The sequence below is a fragment of the Oryza brachyantha genome, chromosome 6, assembly GCF_000231095.2.
Source record: "Oryza brachyantha chromosome 6, ObraRS2, whole genome shotgun sequence".
In the NCBI taxonomy this organism is placed as follows: Eukaryota; Viridiplantae; Streptophyta; class Magnoliopsida; order Poales; family Poaceae; genus Oryza; species Oryza brachyantha.
The window spans coordinates 20072109-20093768 of NC_023168.2; the positions used below are offsets into that span (position 1 = coordinate 20072109).

The 21660-nt window shown below is 44.1% G+C and overlaps 4 protein-coding genes and 1 long non-coding RNA gene across 5 annotated transcripts; 2 read left to right on the top strand and 3 right to left on the bottom strand.

Annotated features, from left to right (window-relative positions):
• Nucleotides 1-978: 978 nt before the first annotated feature.
• On the bottom strand, nt 979-1774 carry LOC102718280. The gene has a single exon (XM_006656339.3). It carries the CDS (start codon nt 1603-1605, stop codon nt 1336-1338), a length of 270 nt encoding a protein of 89 aa, XP_006656402.2. The 5' UTR covers nt 1606-1774; the 3' UTR covers nt 979-1335.
• A 4885-nt stretch (nt 1775-6659) lies between these two features.
• On the bottom strand, nt 6660-8668 carry LOC102718561. Its single transcript, XR_423630.2, has 4 exons — nt 8535-8668; nt 8366-8421; nt 7070-7111; nt 6660-6972 (listed from the first exon to the last, which is right to left on the bottom strand). It is a non-coding gene; the product is annotated as an uncharacterized LOC102718561 (long non-coding RNA).
• Nucleotides 8669-10944: 2276 nt separating this feature from the next.
• LOC102718747 lies at nt 10945-14807 on the bottom strand. Its single transcript, XM_006656340.2, has 6 exons — nt 14694-14807; nt 14157-14289; nt 13807-13910; nt 13270-13414; nt 13046-13186; nt 10945-12931 (listed from the first exon to the last, which is right to left on the bottom strand). Exons 1-6 carry the CDS (start codon nt 14732-14734, stop codon nt 11267-11269), a joined length of 2229 nt encoding a protein of 742 aa, XP_006656403.1. The 5' UTR covers nt 14735-14807; the 3' UTR covers nt 10945-11266.
• A 2543-nt stretch (nt 14808-17350) lies between these two features.
• LOC102716142 (ras-related protein Rab5-like) lies at nt 17351-19316 on the top strand. The gene is made up of 7 exons (XM_015838510.1): nt 17351-17596; nt 17959-18036; nt 18194-18361; nt 18526-18574; nt 18725-18798; nt 18899-18992; nt 19063-19316. The coding sequence occupies exons 1-7, from the start codon at nt 17567-17569 to the stop codon at nt 19182-19184; spliced, it is 615 nt and encodes a 204-aa protein (XP_015693996.1). The 5' UTR covers nt 17351-17566; the 3' UTR covers nt 19185-19316.
• A 237-nt stretch (nt 19317-19553) lies between these two features.
• On the top strand, nt 19554-20994 carry LOC102716425. Its single transcript, XM_006657203.2, has one exon. It carries the CDS (start codon nt 19636-19638, stop codon nt 20776-20778), a length of 1143 nt encoding a protein of 380 aa, XP_006657266.1. The 5' UTR covers nt 19554-19635; the 3' UTR covers nt 20779-20994.
• Nucleotides 20995-21660: the final 666 nt, after the last annotated feature.

Below are 21660 nucleotides of genomic sequence, written 5' to 3' on the forward strand. Positions count from 1 at the left end.
TGAACCATTAAACAGATTGTCTGAACAACATATTTGCAAGAAAAAAATAATTTGTGAATAAAACTTTCATATACATATTTCTAATGATCTAAAAGCTAAGGCTGAAAAATAAACTTTAGTGATAAAACCTTAAAATTAACTTTAAATTTAAGTTTAAAAATTTAAATTTTGGTTTACAGGCAGAAGCGAGAAAGATGGGAAAAGGTGAGAAATTTCCATTCTTCAACTTCTCCAGCAAAGCCTCAGCGACTGAAATTTCCATTTCTCTCTGTTCAGTAGGTGAGTACCAGAGGGTTCACCTGCACCTCAAGATCAGCAGCAGCTAAGGAAAAACACATCCCACCCAGAGACAGTGACCACCGCAAGAATCCCAGGGCTCTTTTGGTACCTTGTGATCAGGGTTCAGGATAAGCAGACAGGCAGCAATCAGGTCAGCATCCATGTCGGAAGAAGACGACGACGCTGCGGCATGAGAGAGATCTCTCCAAGCAGATTATTGAAAATCATGTCAGGATGCTGCTGTTGTTAACGACAATTACATTAAGGTCATACAACTGTGCCGAGATCACTTTCAGTCTCTACATAACCAAGATGGACATGACGAGTGCTAAAAGTCTGTAACCGAAGTACCAAACCACAGCCTTTTTTGAACTCTGTCAAACTACAGATGCACAAACTTGCAGTTGAGCATCGGCTGCATTTGTAGAGGCTGGGGATTCAGATCCAATGATCAGTGTGTTGCAGGAGAAGCATCGCTTTTTTTTAATATCAAGTTCCTGGATGATCATACTGTAACCACTCTATAATTCAAGAATGTTGAACATGAATCATCCTCATATGACATTTTTGTTGATTCTTCCCCAGTTTGTGGCGCAAAATAAAAGGATGGCAGAAAAATATCTACAGAAACTATCCAATTACGACATGGCCAGCTTTCAACCACAAAATTGAAAAAAAATAAGAAGGAGAAACCAAGGAGAAACAGAGAACATGGCTTGATACAACTTAATTCGCAAATTAAGCATGGTACAACCACTTCAGCATTCTTCAAATTTCTCCCCACTCTTCTTTCTCATAAGCCAAACTAAAGGAAAATCAGAAACAAAAACACATAGCTAGACCGATCTGGCAGCTCACCATGAGGCAGCTCAAGATCACACACACACACACACACAGTTCATCACCATAGCTCATCAGACAAGCACACACATGCATCAGCTTAATTTAGCCATGCACGCATGCACACGTATATGCAGCAGTATACATACATATAGTCATATAGATATAGATCATATAAATATATAGATGCATATATGAAGCCAAGGTGGCTAGGGTTCAGAGGCCACCGTAGCGGACGTCGGAGAACTTGGACTTGATCCACTTGAAGCTACTGCGGACGGTGGACTTGAGCCTTCCCTGCGTCGCGAACACGTTGTACGCCGCCACCCGCCGCCGCCGCTTCGCCTCCGGGTCGTCGCGCGCGCTCGGCCCGTTGAAGCTGTACGACTTGGCGGCGGCGCCGCTCACGTCCTCGTAGTCGTACCCGCCGCCGCACCCGTAGTACGCCGCCGAGTGCTCGTGCGGCACCGACCTGCACTTCTCCATCGATCAAGATCACGGAGGACCACACCGCTGGTGACTCCGGCGAGCTCGATCGGGTGCTTCTTGATCTTGTTGATGCGTAGAGTGAGAGTGATGAAGGCGAGCTGAGCTGAGCTGCTTTGCTTTGAAGAAGAAGCAGTGGTATAATTGAGGTGAGGGAGTGGGGGGGAAAGAGATGGGATTTCTACTTGATTTATTAGGCCATAATTATGCATGAAGCACCTTTGATTATATGGGTATGGTAAAGCTACCCCTGTCTATGACTCTATTATCTTTTCTGACCAGAAAGGATTAGCACCCCCTATGAGGCTATGATTTTTAATCATATCAATGGCATTATCTAAAAGAGTAACATAAATAGTCTATCACACAGCTATACTAATTTGAGAGTATGATTATTTGCTTGACTGTTTGTGGGTATGATGTCTCCAAAAAGTTTGTTTACTGGTATATTACAAATTCATAGATTAGTGAAGTCATGGATCATGGCACTAGGAACGGATAAGTGGTAATCTACGAACGGCTCTAGTATAATTAAATGAGCTAGAGTTGATTTTAAATTTACCGTGGGCTAACATATGTCTATCTCTACTAGCACAGTGTTTAAGCTGTACACTTTTTAATAAAAATAAAAACAGTTCAATTGTATACCTCGTAACTTGTAACACTAAGGCCATGTTCGGCATTATGGAGAGAGGGGGTTAGTTATTTGGTGTAAAAAATATAGTAATAGATTAATAGATAATTAATTAACTATTAATTATTTAAAATATAAAATAGATTAATATATATTTTTTAAACAACTTTTATATAGAAATTTTTTTACACCCTATTTAGTAGTTTGGAAAGCTTGCACATAAAAAAATAGGTTTAGTTATCTTAGCAGGGTTATCGAACGTGGCCTAAGAGTAACTATCACACCGATTTATTGACTAAGTGCAACACATAAGTCGTGTACACTTTTAACGTAGGTTTTCCTGTGCTTAACCTATATTTACACTTTACAGTCGAGAGAAAAGCAAAGAACATTAAAACACCCATTCAAACACCCATTACACAATTATGAAGTGATTAAAAAGTGGACAATTTAAAGAAAAGAGTGAACTAAAAAAAATCCCCCAAAAAGGGGGCACCTTTTGTGCTTTGCAATAAGCACAAACCTAGTGCCTGTTTATGTGAAATCCCTGGAGTTTAATAGGCTCTATCAAGGAATGTGGGGGAGGGAATGATGGAGCACTGTGCAGAGTGGGGGCTGCACTCACCCGTCCGTCTGCCCCACGTGTGCTGTTTGTTGGAAGCGACCATTGAATTCTTCTATCTCCCGTTGCTTTTTCAGTTTTTCTTCCTCCTCCTCTAATTGCGTTTCTTTGCAGTTCGGCAATGGCTTTGTGTCTCCCTCCCTAGGCCGGATCCTCTGCTGGTCCATCCATGGTGGTCCTCCCTCCTCGATCCATCTGTTTTTGCTGCTGGAAATCTGTGATGAACAATTCTTTCAGTTGACTGCTGACAGATTGGCAGCCGTAGCTTGCACATAATTGGAAGATGCAATGGGTGACTTGCATCGACATGATTGGGAGATACGATAGGTGACATGTATCGGTTCTGATGATTTTATATCGACCGGTTCAGGGTTCGTAAAACCGACAATGACAGTACAGTGTGCTTCGGTAGAATCCGACAAAAACCGACAAATAACTGTTTGGTGTGCTTCAGTAGATTTCAACGAAATTCGAACGATAAACCGGACAGTAATCGGATTAACAGTACCAATTCCCGATCGGTTTCAGAACCCATCTTAAGAAGAATCACATTCTTGGAATTTAGTAACGAGGCGTGTTAAATTGATCAGGAAGCAAAGGTAGCCATCAGTGAGTGAGTGAGCTCTGCTGCAGTTTCCAAAGCTAAGCATATTTATAGCAGATGATCAATTCAGAAAGCAAGGAGACCCTATCGATCTACACCGTCAGCTGGGTGGATCAGACGGTGATGCATACACCACGGGACAGGTTCATTGCACAGGTTTGCATCAGATCAAGTAGACAAAAAACAAAGCGCCAAAAGCCATGGATCTTGTAGCCAGTGGAGCTCTAGACACCTCGCACTCGCTGCTCGCTGCCCCCCAATGAAATCAACCAACCAATCAATCAATCAAATTGACCAACCAATCGCTTAGCTCCAGGCCTTTCGCTTTCTCCTAGTACAACCTACTTATCAGCAGCAGCAGCAGCAGCATGATGCCACTGCATGATGGCACGACGCATTGGTCGTCACCTACTTGGCCTTTTCGCCGTCGTGCCCCAGGGAAGAGGGTTTCACAGCCTCGATACTAGATCAAAAACCACTCATTGGTTTCGTGGGAAACCGAATTATAATAGTAAAAACGATGAGATTCAGATGAACTTTATCGAAAATTAGAAATGAAGTTTGATTTTTTTAAAAAAAACATGACAAACGAAGCGAGAAGTTTGTGCAATTGATTGGATTTATAAAGTTTGGATGGTTTCGGTCGGTTTTATAAACCCTGAACACAATAAATGCTAGCTTGAGCGGTAAAGATATGAGAACTGACATGTAGGTCTCAACTATTTGATCTTACACGTCTAATTGTCATTGGCCGAGCAAAAACTCAAGAGTACATAAGGAGTTTTCTATAACTAATTACATGTGCAGAAGCTCCTCAAAAGGAATAATTAGCTCGCTGTTACTGAGCTTGGATGGTACTAGGCCGTCGGCGTGGTTGGGTTGCCGCCTCCAGTGAGCTTTCCACGTCGAGGGCATGTTGGCTTCTCGATAGATTTGGGAGCATCTCCTGCACTGCATTTGATGAGTGGAATATTACTGTGCTGTCCGGTCTTATTTTAAGGTGATCGGCATGCCTCCCATCATTTGGATTCTTTTCTTTGGTGTTTTGCACAAGCTTGTGAATCGAAGAAAGAATATTTGGTTTTGGTCAGTTGGATTTGAGTGTCATGTAGTATGTACACAGGAGAGGAACCAACCACGAGCCTTGCCTGGGGCTCAAATCAATTATCTTGTTCTAAAACTTTATAAATGTAACATTTTTTTAAAATTTATACAACATTTATATATTATTTGGATCCTAGGCCTAGGGCTTGAGCCCAAGCTGACCTAGGCCTAGATCCGCCCCTATGTACATACCGACCTTAGAATTGAATCAGTGGTGAATCTAGTGACATACGCCATCCATCCAAAAAAAGCCAACTTTTATATATGGATCTCAATTATTATCTAGATTCATTCTTAAAAGTTAATTTTTTTTAACAGGGGTCAGCAGGCAATCAACAATGGAGACGTGATGGTGGAGTTCTCTTCGACTTCAGTGTTATGTAATCCAGACGTCAATCACAAAAGTCTCGTTTGAGATAAGGGATAACTGAGATCGTGAGATTAATAGATATAATTTTTCTGATAGCTTTTAGGGTATAAAGGAATGAATTAGCTCCTATGAAATCGAGTTTATGAAAATATGCTGAGAAAAATATATGCAGATTCTTTTTTGCAAAACACTTGTTCAGAAGATTAAAAAATGTGCAAACCAGAGAAACAGACATGGCTGGAATGACAAATTACCCAGTGAGCATCCACTTCACTGTCCGGTCTGCCACTGGCACATCCAGTGATCTTCCAGATGCACAAGAGATAGATAGATAGATAGATAGATAGATAGATAGATAGTATGGTGGGCATATGGTCATCCATATGGGCAGGCCGCAGGCAGGCAGGAAGCTTGAGACACATCGATCCTGTCTGCCTCTGCCTGCAGGTGGATGCCACGGACGGGCCCGATCGATAACGACGAAGAGACAGCAGTACAGTGCATCCTCACTACCGTGTCTCCTCGCGATATTCCTCTTTTCGATAATGCTACCTCCTGTACAAATACACATTTACCAGAAATTAAGATTAAAAAGAAATAAAGATATATCTCTGAAAGAATCTTTAATAAAAAAGATGACATTATAGCGATAGTAATACTTATATTTTATGGCCGATTCAAATCTTACAAATAATTACACCTAGTACGAATGGAGTAGTACCGGTAGATGCCACGGCCAAGTGGCCAACACAGGGTAGGGTGGGCAGCTTTCGTGTCCCCGGAGTCGCCGTCGCCGTCGCCGTGGCCGATGCCGCGGCGTCCACCGTAATCCGGATGGGTGTCACCGCGCATCCACCGTGATACGGCCCAGCTCGTCGCAACACGCGACGCCCACCGCACCGGCCACCTTCCGACGCAGCCCGCACCGCGTGCACCAACCACCCATCTCTCTCGTTCTGATCAGCTTCCCCCTTTCCGTTAACATATGGTACTACTACCGTGCAAAAAGTGGGCAGGGACAGGTCGCTTTGATCTCGTCTTGATCTTGTTGGGGCGAAACTTCATGGGAAGCCAGAGAAAAAAAAAAGCATAAAGCAGGACAACGTGTGAGAGTTGAGCCTCCTTTTTGTGATGCTTCATGGTGGAGGTCGTGGGCTATGCTCTCTAATCATATAGCCTGTGGTCCTAGTTTCCAACTAGAGGCAGATCACGCCCCTCTGAATTCCGGTTCAGAAAGATAGGTTTCTGGATTATCTGTTTGTAGTGTTGGGAGAGTGTAATATCAGAAATCCACCCATTTGAGTGATGAAACATTTTTCTTTTACCAGGTAGAAATACTTCCACATAACTATAACAGGTCTCAATAGAGATCATGATCTGATGCATGGTCGAAATTTCAGAACCAGTTCTTATGACTAGCATAATGCAAGAACTTGTTACTAATAGATTGATTCTACATGATTATTGACAGATCTCAAGCAGCTCCAAGAGCATGCAGAACTCTATAAAGGGAGTTCATGTCATGATCAATGTATGCAGGATTGAAAATTTAGAACCAGTGCAGACTTCATGATGTAAGAAAACAAGCAACTGTATGAAAAATCCCACCCCTCCACTGACAAGGGAAGCCCAGCATATCGGCTCCTTGCTTGTATGGAAACATGCAGAACCAGCACAAACAATCAAATGATTTCAACAAAGAGACTGCTCGACTTGAATGCAAACAACCAAAGCTTTCAGCATGAATTATGTTATATTATCATCATAGGGAACCAGATGTATCATAGCTAGCAGAAGAGAGGCCGAAACATCTTCGGATCAAGCAACCAACTGCAACATTGCTAAATGCATAACATGCTTAAAGGTAGTTTGTTACATCCGCACATAGTGATGTGCAACACAAATAGGTAGCTGGTTTATCATTTTAGGGCATTACAGATTGGTAACCAGCCTCATTTCTTTCCACTTTTCTTCAGACCTGAGCCTCCCAGTGCACCCTTCTGGGATGCCTTGGCCTTCAGCTCCTTTAGTGCCTGTTTGCAAGGAAATCATGCGGTTGATGTCAGCAAACTAAAATACCAGCTACAACGAAAATAACAGAAGACTGGTAAGTTTGGCTAATGGTCTCACCTTTTCCTCATCTTTCTTCTTCTGCAGGTACGCGAGATCACTCTGCAAAAAATGATGAAATAAGAATAAATGGTCTCACTCTGCAACTATCATTCAAGATGTTATATTATTGTTTCGATCGTATATGCTGATTTTTAAAGATAAAAACTTGAGAATGTCACATGGTATCAACAATTCATAAGAACTACTATAGCATACACCCTGATCACTGTGTTAAAACAATTCTATACTAGCCACATCATCTCAACTTGGCCAAACAGCACAAAAATTGATTATATAATTCTGCCTTGCTTCATTCTAATAAAGCTAGACAGCCATATTTTATTCCTTTAGGGCATGCAGATTATGTTTCACAAGGAAGCTAGTGGAACTGGAATATCAAGCAACAACAGATTTTTATAAGTTATCACTAGTGAAATCAAGCAAAAGGCTCAAACACTGAACACATGTTTATTTGTTTCAAAGCCTTAAGACCTTTAGTACAGTTGAGAATTAAGTGGGACTTAAGCAAAGACTAGTGATCCATTCAAGAGAACTAAAACCTTAAATAAATATCAAAACAGATTAAGTTAATAGTATAGAAGGAATTTAGGAAAGGTAAGATCCTATTCATCGTATTCCCATTGCGCACGCAAGACCGGACACTCACTGGGAACATCGCCCAAAAATAGAAGGTGAAATAAATCGGTGCTACTGCTGCACTGCTACCAAACGCAAATTTGCAAACATCAACAACTAGGTCAGCTTTGCAAGGTTGGAAAAATTGAAAGCATCAAGCACACAATTTCAAACCATGAACAAAAGACCTCCACACACGATAGCATCAAACATATTATAAGGTTACTCATTTCATGCTTGCAAATTGCAAATACAGCTAATGCTTTTGCAGACAAACTAGTTAGAAGAAAGTAATTTGCCCTAGAAACTCGAATTTCAGGAACACATGCTTTTAGCACGATCATGATCCAATAATAACCCCCTAAATAGGCCCTAAAACAGCAATCCAAGGAAGTAAATATGGTGAAATATCAAAAGCACCCCTAATTGGGGACAAGGCCACAAGTCAAATGGCAGATTTAAAGCACAACCGGCATCGCACATGGTAATACTAAAGGATAGACCACTATGAGGCATCAACTACCCAAACACGATTACACGAACCGATCTACACCACGGCAGCCGAAGCAGCCAAAGCATAGGTTTACGAGCGCGGATCGCTGCCCGAAACGGCAAATCGGTAGACGAAAACCCACGAATCACAGGAGCAGCGATCACACGACGCACGCAGCAGCATACCTCGTCGTAATCCTTCTTCTCGGTCTTGGGCGCCTTCAGGGGCTTGGCCTTCCCTCCTGCAAGCCAAACCCACACCACACCACACAAAATCATCAGACACCCCACCCCCCGCACGAACCGATCAGCGGCCAGGGTCAGCGAGATCTCACAGAAAGCAAAGGGAACTCACCTTGCTTCGACATGGCTCGACGGGATCGACGGCGAGGGGAGGGGGAGGGGGGAAACCCTAGCTCGCGAGGCGCGACGACGAGGAGGATCGAGAGGAAGGGAAAAGGCGAGGAAATGGGAGAGGGGAGAGACGGAGGCGTATATAGCTAGCGTAGTGGTTGTGGTTGCGAATGGGGAATCTCATGGAATATGGGCCAGGATTTATGGGCCTTGCTTTGTAGGCCCGTTAATTTTTCCTTGTGTGGTCAGACTCTTTCTATATGGGCCCTAACTTTTCGGCCCATTTGTTTTCTTTTCGATGTTTTCTTTTTCATGGTTGTTGGCTGATTTTCCTTTTTGAAAGGCTGTTGGCGGCCAAAACCGTTTTGTACTGAGGTAGTGAGGTGTAGCACTTTTATGACCATCCGTTCGGACTTTCCAATTTAGATTTATCTATATTTTAGCGTATATATTTTGTATTATATCTAAATTCAGCGCATAAATAAATATAGGTAGGAAAATCTTATTATCTTCGTCCCATAATAACATTATTTTTCGATTTTTATATCCAACGTTTGACCATTCGTCTTATTTTAAATAAATCATACAAAACTTAAATAAATTAGTCACACATAAAGTATTATTTATATTTTATTATCTAGTAACAATAAAAATATTAATCAAATAAAATTCAAATAAAATAAAGAGTCAAAATATTGTTTGCAAAAATTAAAAAAAATGAACTTATTTTAGGACAGAGACAAAAAAAAATGAAATGGAGGCAGTATATTATGTCTGGCATTTTCTTGCGGGAAGTGATCTATATCTGTCTTTCATCGATCAAATACGGAATCGTACGTACGTACGTGTTGACATGGCTAGATAAGTACACGTACGCGAGTACGACCAAAGAGGCAGCAGCATCGCAAGCCAAGTGATACGAGAGCCACGTGGAGCAGAAGCAGCAGAGGCTCGCGTGGACGGCGACGCTGCAAAATGCATTCGGTTTCCGAGATCGAGAGCTTCATTCTTGTCCGTAGTACGGCAGGTGGCGCGACGGACACGACGGTGGGTGGCGGCGCCCCTAGCTTACTTGGCTGTTTGCTTCTTGCATTGCACCCCGTCGCCAACCGTTTCTCGTCGCTCTCCTCCATGTGATCTACGATGCCTCGTGAGCTTACATTTTCATCGATCAAATCGATCCTCTCTGCATTATATATGTGCTGCCATCTAGCTAGCTTCCATGTCGAGAGCTCGAGATCCATCAGCATCAGGCAGGCATACCAGCTCACTGGCATCGCCATTGCTCGATCGATCGATCAGCCGACGCGCGTAATGGTAACAAGACGCAATGCATGCACGCTTGCTTGAATTTTTCGATGTGTTGGTTTTTTTTTTTTGGTTTGTTTGGGTTCTTTTGGCTTTAATTTGACACAGTGTGTGTGATGGTGCAGTCGCTGCTGCCGCTGTTCCTGGGGCCGGTGGCGCGCGTCGCGGCGAGCGCAGCGGGGCGGCCGGCGTCGGCGGTGGCCGCGGTGCTGCACCGCGCCGGCGCGCTGCCGAGGAACCGGGGGCTGGAGCGCCTCGCCCGGGACGACGACGGCGTGCTCGTCGCCGGGAGGGGCAGCTTCCTCGCGCACTTCGTCGTCGGCTTCATGCGGTGCCTGTGTTAGATTCGTTGCTCTGTTCATGTCACCGTACAAGTTTAGTGTATCTCTCTGCATTGCGATTCGGAAAACCCCATTGTTTCGGGATATTCCTCCGTGACTTTGATATGTAAAAGGAACATGCATTTTGCAGCCCACCATTATTGGTTGGATGGATGCAGCCATTTTGATAGGAACTTAGCCCCCAAGAACTTAATCTGAAATAAACTGTCTCACACAAATCAATCTGAAATTTACTCGTACAGATATTTAAACTCAAGACCTCGAGACCTTAATAGAAATTTAAATAAAAGGAACTCTTACTGTACGGTTTAGCGATACTGTGGGCGTCACTTTACAGCAGCACGAGCTGCTGGTTATGCAATTCTGCATAGCAAGTCGTACAGGAGAAATAAACAAAACTGCAGTTCTTGTAAAACGTAAACAAAAAGAGGATACGGATAGTTCGTGTGAAAGAGAAGCAATCCGTCCGCGTTTATCCATGCGCTGGGAAGGGCTGGATATTCAGCAATTAAGCTCCACCTGTACTATGAAAAGTTTGACCATTCATCCTATTTAAATTTTTTTTTAAAAAAAAACTCAAAAATATTAGTCACACGTAAAATACTAATTATGTTTTATTATCTAATAACAATAAAAATATTAATCGTAAAAAATTTCAAATAAGACAAAAAATTAAATATTATATCTAAAAACTAAAAAATAAACTTATTTTGAGACAGATGATGTACTTAATCAACAACAGTTTCATCAGAAACCATTCTTTGGTATACTACAGGAATCAACGAATTCAATGTTACAATGTAGCAAATACCTATAAATTGAATTTAATAACAAACTGAAAATCCCTATCAGCTGTATCGTGTTAATTCTCCAACCAGTGTTCTATCTAGACAAACAGCTGGTACAAGGAGTAGATATGAACTGAAAAGAAAGGCAAAACTCATGCACAAGATCTGTTCAATCTCAACTAGGTACTGCACATCAAAGAAAGGATTAGTTCAAACCCATGCAACGAACAAACTGTCCAAACGGCTTAGCTCTGAACTTGTGAACAGGCCCAGGACACTCTTGTGCTACCTACCTCTCAAGCCTTCCTCAGAGCACTGACTCGAGCAGCAAGCTCATCAAAGTCAGGCATTTTCGGGTGTACATGTACGCTTTTAGGACAGTCCGGCTGCAGTGAAGTAGACCTGGCAGGAACCTTCACATCTTCATCTTTGCTCACAGGTTTCACTGGCAACGAGATCGCTCTTCCTGGAGGATGCATCGAACCCTTTTGCTGAGATTGAGCTTGTGCTACATTGACATTATCATGTTTGCTAATGCTGGTTGGAGCTGTATGGGTTTCTGTATCCAAACCTTTCTTGCTGTAGTGCCTCAGAAGCTTATCCATCATTCTTTCTTCCTCATCAATGTCTCCGCTTCGCGCATCAGAATTGCGGCTTTTGTGCCTCCTATGGCCATTTCCAGTTCGGGGCAAAAGATTGCCAAAATCAATGGCAGACTCATCCTCTTGTGCTCGATGGCGCTGCATGAATCCATCGTAGTCGTCGGTGTACAAGGCTCCATTTCTCCTGCCCGAGTGCCTTGGCCGGCTACTAGGAGTTCTCTGAACATTCTCCCTGGTAACATCATCAATTCCATGGCCTCTATGAGGTTGTCTAGGCCCATCTCTCCGGGCAAAGCCATCATCAACAGCATTCTGCCTGCTTGTGTGTCTTCTCCGACTATTGGGTGTCTGGCTTGAAACCTTTTCATCAACAGGTGCCTTATCGCAGACAGTGACAGGTCCAGGTGGCTGAGCATGTTTCCTTCTAACAGAAACAGGTCGAAGAGAACCTTTGTCAGACAGATGATCTATTTGTTCAGAGATATCGTGCTTGCTGTAATCACTAGCAGCTCGCTCTGCAGGATCATCATTCGCCGTTTTCATGTTGAGTTTTGGTTTCATGTAAGGAGGTCGTATGTAAGCTGCCCTCTCTGGATTTTGCTGTCTATCTTGCACTGAATTCCCCATATCTGATAAATCATGTGGTCTAGCATTCAACAAAACAGTGTTCTCTTCCTTTTCGGCACAATTCTTCACAGTTGCTCCATCCAGCTTATCATAAGGAGGCATCCTGTTCTTAGTGTTACCATTCAAAGGATTCACTGATTTATGTCCTTGCTTATCTAGGCCAAGGGTTCTGAGACCTGAATCTGCATGTCCCCTGATACGATCAGGAGCACAAGGCATATGTGATCGGTGGTGCTGACCAAGGTCCCTCTCGTTCTCCTTTTCAACATCATTGTCGATCTTAGGCTTTAGTGGAATTGTCTTCTTGCTTTCTATTTCATGAACTTTCAGCGAACCAAATCCCTTCTTAGGCAGGCCATTGAGATCTAGCTCCACTGCTTCCATTAGCTCCTTCTCGCAAGGGCGACCATGTTTTTTGTCAGCTTTCTGAACTTCTTTTTGAATGTTCCTTCCTTTCATCTCCAAATCAGACACTGGTTTCTCCACATTCCTCTTACCATCAGATTTATCAGCATGCTGTCTCCTGGTGTTTTCATGTAACCGGTCAATGCCATCAGCAACAGGATGAGCATCCTGTTGTTGTTTTGAGGGTACTTCCAATTTCTTCTTATGGCCAAGCGGATTAGTAGATTCAGATTTTCTTCCAGATGGAGCATCATCATCCTTCTTCTGCTTGCTGAACAAAGGCATTGCCAGTTCTACCTGTTTCTTTGAATCCTTTTCAAGCAAATCCTATGGAAAAACAACACAAGAGACCGACGTAAGGAAACATAAATGTCTCTCATAAAAATATCAAAACCTGTTCAAACAGTACAAATTCATCTGGGCAAGTTTATGTAAGCATACGTGTTTAGTTCCTGAAGTGGCCCATAACTTGATCTTCAGTGCCTTGGCATCAAAATCAACCAAAAATTCTTCAGAGACACTTTGCATGGCTTGCAACTTTTCCTCATTAGTGAACACTCTGTTGTCCAGTTTCTGAACAAACTGCAGGTCGTAGGATTATAGATCATGATAAGCACGACACCACTAAGGAATTCAATGACAAAAAGTTAGTGACAGCTGCATACCTCAAGGCTAACAAATGGCTCAAGATAATTCCCATATCTCTCTGTGAATATATGCCTAAGGTCACACAGTTCAGGCAAATCAGGAAACCGAGCAGCAGCAAAAATTATGGTCGACACAGCTTCCCGGGTTTCCTGGGGGCAATCCCTGTTTAGGAAAACAAACAGATATAACTAGCAACTCTCAACATCAACATAACTGAAAATCCTTTTTTTTTTGTCCTCCTAACATACTAGCAATGCTTAATTGAGTACCGCAATCAACAGAAGTTCCCAAACCAACTGTTTTAATTTTCATTTCAAAAAGGATGTTTTGGCTAACACAAAACTATACCATCTAGACAACCATAAAAATGTACGTTTTCCGATGCTACTGTTCGGTTGGCATGACTAATTAACAAACTACTATTAAACAATGTTGGTCTAATTAATGAATCTATTAAGAACAAACTTGTGATTTTTAGGTAGGTTGCTTCAGTATCACAATGATTGCTAGTGGTTGACAACAGAAATATGAAAGCAAAATAGATCGGTTGTTACCTCTGTTTCTGTAGGCTGTTGAGCTGCTTACCAATGTACTCACAGAACTGCTCAATCATATCATAGCAAGAAGCATGGTTCATCTCAATTAACAGCCCATCCATCTGCATTCCAGAGAGTAGAATTAGAGACATAATACAACATCAGTGATTCATATTTCCTCTACCAAATTGACCAGAATTTGATCACAAATCAGAAAACCATGTGCCAAAAAGGTACAACTTTTTTCCTGTAGGGATAAAAAGGGAATGAGAGCAACTTTCTCCAATTCCCCTTGAACCCAAAATCCTTAACGACAGCAGAACAATGCAAATGCAACTTTGAGCAAGAGAGAACCAGCAAAAATTTACCCGTCCAAATGCATGTGTGTCGAGGCCATTGGTGAGGAGGTCGGCTATGTCCTTCTTCGTGAATCGAACCATCGCCTGCTTCTTCCGCCGTATGGGAACCAGCCGCATACGGATGCATTTGAAAGCGTGCTTGCTGCATCCATTGCCCAAGAACCGAACGATTGGTCAGCCTTCTCCATGAAGACGAAATTACTTTCCAAGACAGGATACAAAAGAACCATTGCGAGCTCAAGAATTTGGAGCCCAGAACTGCATTTGCGCAACATAGCAACCAATCCGAACCGAACGCAGTAGGGGAAAGCAGGAAGCAAGAACACCGCAATCCAAGAACACAACCGGCGAAAAGTTCGCCCCTCCATGCGGGATTGAACCAACCACCCGAAACAGCAGCATCTCAAAGAACCAGATTGAGGTAAGAAAAAAAAGAAAAGAACAACAACAAATCTAAGCCAGCCACAAGAGCTCAAGAAAGCACGAAACCTAGAACCCAAGAACCCAATGCACACACGAAAAAAAAAAAAAGAAGCGCTCTTTCACCATTTGTTGTAGAACTTGGAGTTGAGCAGGCCGTCAAACATCTTGCCCCCGCTCCCAAGCTGCTTCTTTTCCCTCCCGCTTCGCTTCCCCTGTTCGTCACCCAACAGGCGAAGCTTTCCAATGGCACTAAATCATCAGGAGGACGAGGAGAAAGAGGGAGCAATGGGGGAGGGAGGCGGTTGTGGGGGAGGAGGTGGAGGTGGTGGTGGGCAGCAGAGGCGAGAGAGAGAGAGAAGAACAGAATCGATGTGAGCTGTAGCAATCCGAGGCGAGAGAGCCAAGGTGATGGCTTGGGAGATCACGAGCCGTCCGATCGGAAACCAACGGTGGGGATTCGTTTCAGCGGAAAGAAGGCGGGTTCGTAACAAACCCGGCGAAAGTTTACCGCACAAAGCAACTAACTGAATTTCGAATTTTGAAGCCCTAATCTTGGGGGTAATTTACCCGTTGCATCCGAGAATCCGAGTTTTTTCATCAGGTTCACAGATATGTTTTTTTTCTTTTTGCGGGGATAAAGATGGAAATAGTTTAGGAGTATTACTGTTTTTTTTCAGTCTTGCATATGAACATATTGTTGAGTTTTTTTTTTAAAAAAAATAAACCGGCAGACTGACAATTATATTTTATTGTTGATTAAAGTTCAAGGAAATTTTTGTGTCTTTACATGTTGATTAAACATCTTCGATTTACTTGTTCAAAATACGGCAACTATAGAGCAACGATTATTCATAAATTTCATACGAAATTGTCGAGCATTTCATATGAATTAGTTCAAGTTGGAAGTTTACAAAAAAAAAAAGATATATCCCACATAATATAAGTCAAGTAGTACTGAACATTCGATCTCGCGAGAACATTCTCTACAAGTTAGACATTTGGACTAATTAATTAATTTAACATGAATACTACGGTTTGCTAGCTCTACTTCTGTGAATAAACTAATTAACAGCTTCACTGCATCTGCACAGCAATACTGATCAAGTAGTTAGTATTAATTTAACCTCGCGCATGACAGAGCCAATCGATTAGTTAGCAAAGTGGTTTTCACGTACTACTAATTAACATGTCGGGTGTTCAGATTACTCATCATCAAGCTAGAAGCCATGAAAGCTCACGGACAGCAAGAGACAGACAGACAGACAGATAGAGAAGCTTTCCTCCTTCCCTGACATGGCTTCTATCTCACTCTTCTGATTATTAACAGCTTGGCTGATACAGATGTTTGATCAGCTTCCAGCGAATCAATTGATATCTTCTAGTGTACTAATCTTCTTCTAGTTAGCATAGCTGTGAACTGATCTGTTTGGTTTACTCGCCCAGCCTTACCTGAATCTCTCTCACATGAACAGCAAGTGCAGGAAGGCATAAAGTTCAGAGCAAGAACTGTCTGATGAATCTTACTGCTACTACAGCTATGGTACAACTCCATCCAGATGTACAAGTACTAGTACTATGCCAAAAAGATTAAAAATACTAATTTTTGTTCAGTAGTAATACTGTCTGTGGCCGGCTCTGACTGTTTTTAGTCAGGAGCATTCTTAATTGTTGACGAGCCTTCTGTTTTGCAACCTGTTGTTAAACAAAGAAGAAGAGGAAAATTTCTCGACGGCAAATACAAGAAACAATTTAACGTGCTGGGAGATTAGGAGAAGAGTGAGTTCGTGGCCCAAGTGTCAGGATCTTCATGAGGCCAGAATGCTAGTAGTACCGACAAAAGCACTCCTAAGAAGAAGTCATATATGAATATGAAATTGTATTTATTTTCGTTTATTGTTATACTTATAAGCTAAAAAAAGTTAAATTTTGAACCTTGATTTAGAGTTTTTCACCATAATTTATTTTTCATCATTGACTTTTAGTTCACTAAAAATACGCATATAAAACTTTTGTTCATAGACCATGTTTTACTTGCAAATATATTATTTGGTTTTTTTAATAGAAAGGTTCCCGAGAATGCCCCTGGCTGGACGTTGGGAAGCCGGCGCGTTCCAACGGTCAGAACGGGCAAAAAGGTTGGCAAGTGTTGAGTGCAGGCATGCTCCTGCACGGGGACGTGTGTGGTGTAATCGAGGCATCTGTCACGAGCTACCGCTTTTCTGATCTCCAGTTTGTACTTGTACAGGTTGAAATGCTCCAGAAATGTCTCTGAACCGTTGGATGGATGGATGGGTTTGGTGAGATGCGACGATGCATGGGGGAACTGACAGTTTTGTTGCCAATTGGCACGGGGTGAGCCAAGCTGAATGCATACAGTATTCGGTATTGTGTACTCCCATCGATAAACTCTCAGAACGTGCAGAAAATGGACCCAAAACACTCGTTCAAAATCTTATTGAAATTATGTGAAGTTACCATACAAATTTTAGAAACGGTTAAGACCACATTAGGTCAACCTTATGTTTCAGGTTTTTCTGGTTCCACCCCTGAGCTGATCCAAAGTGCAATTCGCCCCTTTGTATATATAACTCATTCATAGCAGAGCTAGGTCAAACAACATGAGAATATTTACTTTCCCGGCCCACGGCCCACGTGCTAGGAGCACGAGCAATGCAATGCGTGAAATTTGCTGCACTATTTGTGCGTGCTGATCGCTGAACAAAACCTCTCCAACTACCGGTCCGAGCTTCCGAAACTGAAAGTCTGAAAGCTACCAGATGCTCAACTCCTGCTGTGCTACATCTTCTTCCTCCTCAATTCCTCATCCATCACCATCCTCTCATCCATGCAATGTGACCTTACCCAGACAACTGCCAGTCTTAGCAGCAACTGAGGAAAAAAAACACACAAACTTTGGTTGCTATTCTGATCTGTCGATCTCGATCCTGAAGCAAACTGGTGAGGGGCAAGCGAAGTAGCGAACCAGGATCAGATTGATGGCGAACGACGTTATCCAGGCCAAGCTGGTGGGTATGAATTCCCCTGAATGTTCTGAACTTCTGATTATATGTTTGTTGCTTCCTTTCAAGTATCTGGGCAATCTGGTTAGCATCCGTTGTGCTTGGGTAAAAATTGATCCATGTCAGGCTCGGTTCTTTTCTTACCGTGGATTTTAGATTTTCGTTGGCACGTTTTTCAAACTACTAAACGGTATGTTTTATGTAAAAAATTTCAATACAAAAATTATCGTCTAATGTTAAGCAAAATTTCGGCTTTTAGTAGCTAATATGGTTTTTATACCCTCAAATGTCTATCACAAAATCAATTTTAAGATCTCATGACAAATGAATGCCACCTCAGTGCTCAGTACATGTCCGATGTTTGGTAGGTACTTCTGGGGGACTTGGGAGCCGGGAAGACGAGCATCGTGGTTCGATTTGCCAAAGGATTATACTACGATTGCCAGGTAAAAAAAACAACAACAACACCTGCTTCACTGCTTGCTTATGATCATCTGAATTTGCATATGTTTATACTGTACCACTGGCAATCTTAGGATCGGAGCTTCGCTGATCAAGTTCAGACTTGCAGTGAAAATTGAATTTATGTTTGTGCCTTTTCAGGAGTCGACGATCGGTGCGGCGTTCTTCTCGCAGGTGCTGTCCATGGACGAGGCCACCGTGAAGCTCGACATCTGGGACACTGCCGGCCAAGAACGCTACCACAGCCTTGCTCCCATGTACTACCGCGGCGCCGCCGCCGCCGTCGTCGTCTACGATATCTCCAGCACGGTAATTGTGAACTTTTAACTAGCTAGTGATCATCAGATGAGTAATTAAACACCAGCCGGTTCATTTGCTGAAATGAGAGATTTGCAGCTGAGTAGTTATTGCCTCTGTAGATTTCAGCAACTGATGCTGTGATTATGCGTCTTTGTGTATCAATTGTCATACAGGATTCGTACATTCGAGCAAGGAAGTGGGTCGACGAGCTCCAGAGGCAAGGTCAGCATGATAATACTTGTCAACTATTTGCTTGCTCATATGTCACTGATCACTCATACTCCTGTGGTCTCTAGTCTGTGCCAAGTGAGAAGCATAACTGTTACCTGAAATTATGATTTGTTCTTGGCTTTATGACCTATCTAAACACAGGGAATCCCCATTTGGTGATGGCATTAGTTGGCAACAAGGTCGATCTGGAGGGAAAGAGGCAGATTGGAACCCAGGTAAAAAATCAATTTTCAGACTTAGTATCTGCAGAAAAAATTCAGAAACATTTCAGAGCGTCTCCAAAATTGTCATCTTCTCTGCCAATTGGATACTCAGGAGGCGATGGAATACGCAGAGCGAAACGGCCTCTTCTTCATCGAGACGTCGGCCAAGACGTCGCAGAACGTCACCGAGCTCTTCTACGAACTAGGCAAGCACCACTGAATTTTCAAGCAAATCTCTGATGCATCGACGGTGACAATGTGCACTGCGGTTTTCAGCTGATAGGCTGATGAAAATGCGGCCGCATCGCCCCTCCGGCATGGTCCTACACGACGGCCGGCGCCGCCGCGCCGCCGGCGACGGCGGCGGGAGGCCATGGCTGTTCTGTTGCTCCGGCTGATTGCGCCTTCACCGACTCCAAGAATGCGCCATCCCTCATTGAAACCGTCTTCCCGTAGAACCCGCCTTTGACTGCTCATGTACGAAACATTACATAAGTAAATGGATATATGACGTGGCACATGCTGACGTGGACGTACAGTTCAGAAATCTTACTGCCTACGTGTACACGAAATCACGGAACGGCAAGTCGGTGCGGCCTACTACTCCGAGCCCAAAGCTCGAGTCGGACCCGGAAACCGACCGACCGACCGACCGACCGACCTCCGAGCCCTACAAGTCTCGCGCCCGCCGCGCCGCCGCCGCCCCGCCCATGCTCTGCTCGCTCTCGAACCGGTTTCCCCTTTCCCGCCGTCTCTTCACCGCGAGCCCTACGCGCCGCCGCCACCGCCATCGTTGCGCCCATCGAGCAGCCGCGTTGTGGAGAGAGAGAGAGGGAGGGAGGTGTCGGCATGGAGGAGGTCGGCGTGCCGCCGGTGGTGTTTGATGGGGAGAAGGTGGCGGAGGCGGTGGGTGACGTGGAGTACGGCGGGGATGCGCTGAAGCAGTGGGAGGCGATGGGTTCGGATGATGAGGACGAGATGGAGGTAGGCGAGGAGGAGGTGGAGGATGAGGAGGAGGAGTATGGCGGGGATGCACTGGCGTCGTGTAAGGCGGCGGATTCGGATGATGAGGATGAGGCGGAGTCCGCCGAGGAGGAGGAGGAGGCGGTGGAGGAGGGGGAGGAGGAGGTCGAACACGTGTTCTACGACAGCGACGGCAGCGAGGACGAGAACGACGGCGAGGAGGCCGAGGAGAGCATCAGCGGCGGCGCCCCGCTGTTCGTGCCGGAAGGGCAGTTTCTTGGGCCGGCGCAGTTCGCGTCCGTCGGGTGCACCGCCGGCTTCATGCGGGTGGCCGCCGTCGAGTCGGACCCGTCCGACGGCCAGGAAATCCTGGTGCTTTACCGCTACACCCTCTTCAAGAGGACATGGAGAGAGCCGACGGGCGTGGAGTCGTCCAGGTGGAGGAGGATCACGAAGCTGCACCGCCTCCGTTTCGTCGTCCCGGCCTCCGGCGACCCAGCGAGCTCGCTTCCATTTGCCGGCTTGTCGCTGTCCCCTCTGATCTACCACGAGGACTACACCGAGGAGCTCGAGGATCTGTGGTCAAAGCTGGCCGCGCCGGTGCGCATCCCGCCGGGAGCCACGCGCGTCCAGGTGATCGTCGACGTGGGCATCCTCAAGCCGGCCGACGACACACCGGAGCGCAGGGAGTACATGCGCGCCGAGCTGGAATCCAAGAAGGAGCAGCCCTGGCCAGGGAACCTCCTCGGCATGGAGCTGCACCTGCCGGAGCCGGTGGCATGCGGCAAGAGGGACGGTGCCGAGGTGTTCGACGACGACGTCGCGCCGCCGGCGAAGCGGAGGAGGGTGGTCGCCGCCGGGGAGGAGTGCCCCGTCTGCTTGGAGGAGCTCGAGACCGGCGCCGTGGCGTGGCCGGGGTGCTCTGTCCCCCACGTCTTCCACGGCAAGTGCTTGGAGACGACGATCAAGGGGAGCCAGACGTGCCCCATCTGCAGGCGTGATCTTGGTCTGAAAACCTTGCAGGATTAGGCGACAGATCGACTTGCAGTTGCAACAGATGAATTGAGTTGTACATTGTCAATGTAGCCCTAATTTCTTGCATGAATCTGGAGCATCCTTTTCTTCAGATTGAACATTCTACATGTTGTACATGGTTCACTGTAAAAGGTTCCATGGATGATGATAATGTTTCTGCTTTGCTTTAAGCAATTCTTTGTAATAAAATTCCTGACTTTTTTGGATCATGCAAGATGCATTCAATCGATAGTTGTTTCTGTGTAAAAAGGGATGAGTAACTGAGCATATATATGGATTCAGTAACGTTCAGATGCTAACTTTTTATTCTGGATAATGATTAATCCGACCTTTGCTCTAATTCCTTCATATGCTAACTGATTAAGTACCTGGTCCAGTGGTCCAATCAAGTTAACTATTACTCCCTCCGTTTAATATTATAAAATTTTCTGGGGTTTATAAATTCACCCATATGTTAGCACATATATAAATATAGGTAATGTCAGAAAGGGGAGAGAATACCTTCGTAGATTTTGGAAGCTGATTGTTTGTTTGTCACATACTCATGATTCGTAACAAATCAAGTTGCAGTTAGTGGCATTACTGCATTATTTAAATTATGATTTTGTTCTTTATTTCTCTGCCTGTCCAAACTCCATGGATTATGTATGTTGGTCCCTGTTTTGTCTGAATAATAAAATTATTACTGCTTGTATCACGCATTCAACTATGACTTAATACTCATGGCTAATAACAAATCAGGTAGCATTAAACCAAGCGTAGGTATCTAGATGCGTATTTTTATAAATTTATGGACTTGGATGTCACGTTGTTCTAACTTTAAAGGACTGATATTTCATTTTACACAAATTCAAAAATCATGGTATATCCATGTTC

Coding starts and splice junctions, on each gene's coding strand:
- LOC102718280 (XM_006656339.3), bottom strand. CDS start 1,605: ATGGAGAAGTGCAGGTCGGTGCCGCACGAGCACTCGGCGGCGTACTAC.
- LOC102718747 (XM_006656340.2), bottom strand. CDS start 14,734: ATGTTTGACGGCCTGCTCAACTCCAAGTTCTACAACAAATG. Junction 14,290..14,693: donor TCCAAGTTCTACAACAAATG/GTGAAAGAGCGC, acceptor CAATGGATGCAG/CAAGCACGCTTTCAAATGCA. Junction 13,415..13,806: donor AACAGCCTACAGAAACAGAG/GTAACAACCGAT, acceptor TTTCCTAAACAG/GGATTGCCCCCAGGAAACCC.
- LOC102716142 (XM_015838510.1), top strand. CDS start 17,567: ATGGCGAACGACGTTATCCAGGCCAAGCTG. Junction 18,362..18,525: donor TCTACGATATCTCCAGCACG/GTAATTGTGAAC, acceptor ATTGTCATACAG/GATTCGTACATTCGAGCAAG. Junction 18,993..19,062: donor CGAGCTCTTCTACGAACTAG/GCAAGCACCACT, acceptor TGCGGTTTTCAG/CTGATAGGCTGATGAAAATG.
- LOC102716425 (XM_006657203.2), top strand. CDS start 19,636: ATGGAGGAGGTCGGCGTGCCGCCGGTGGTGTTTGATGGGGAGAAGGTG.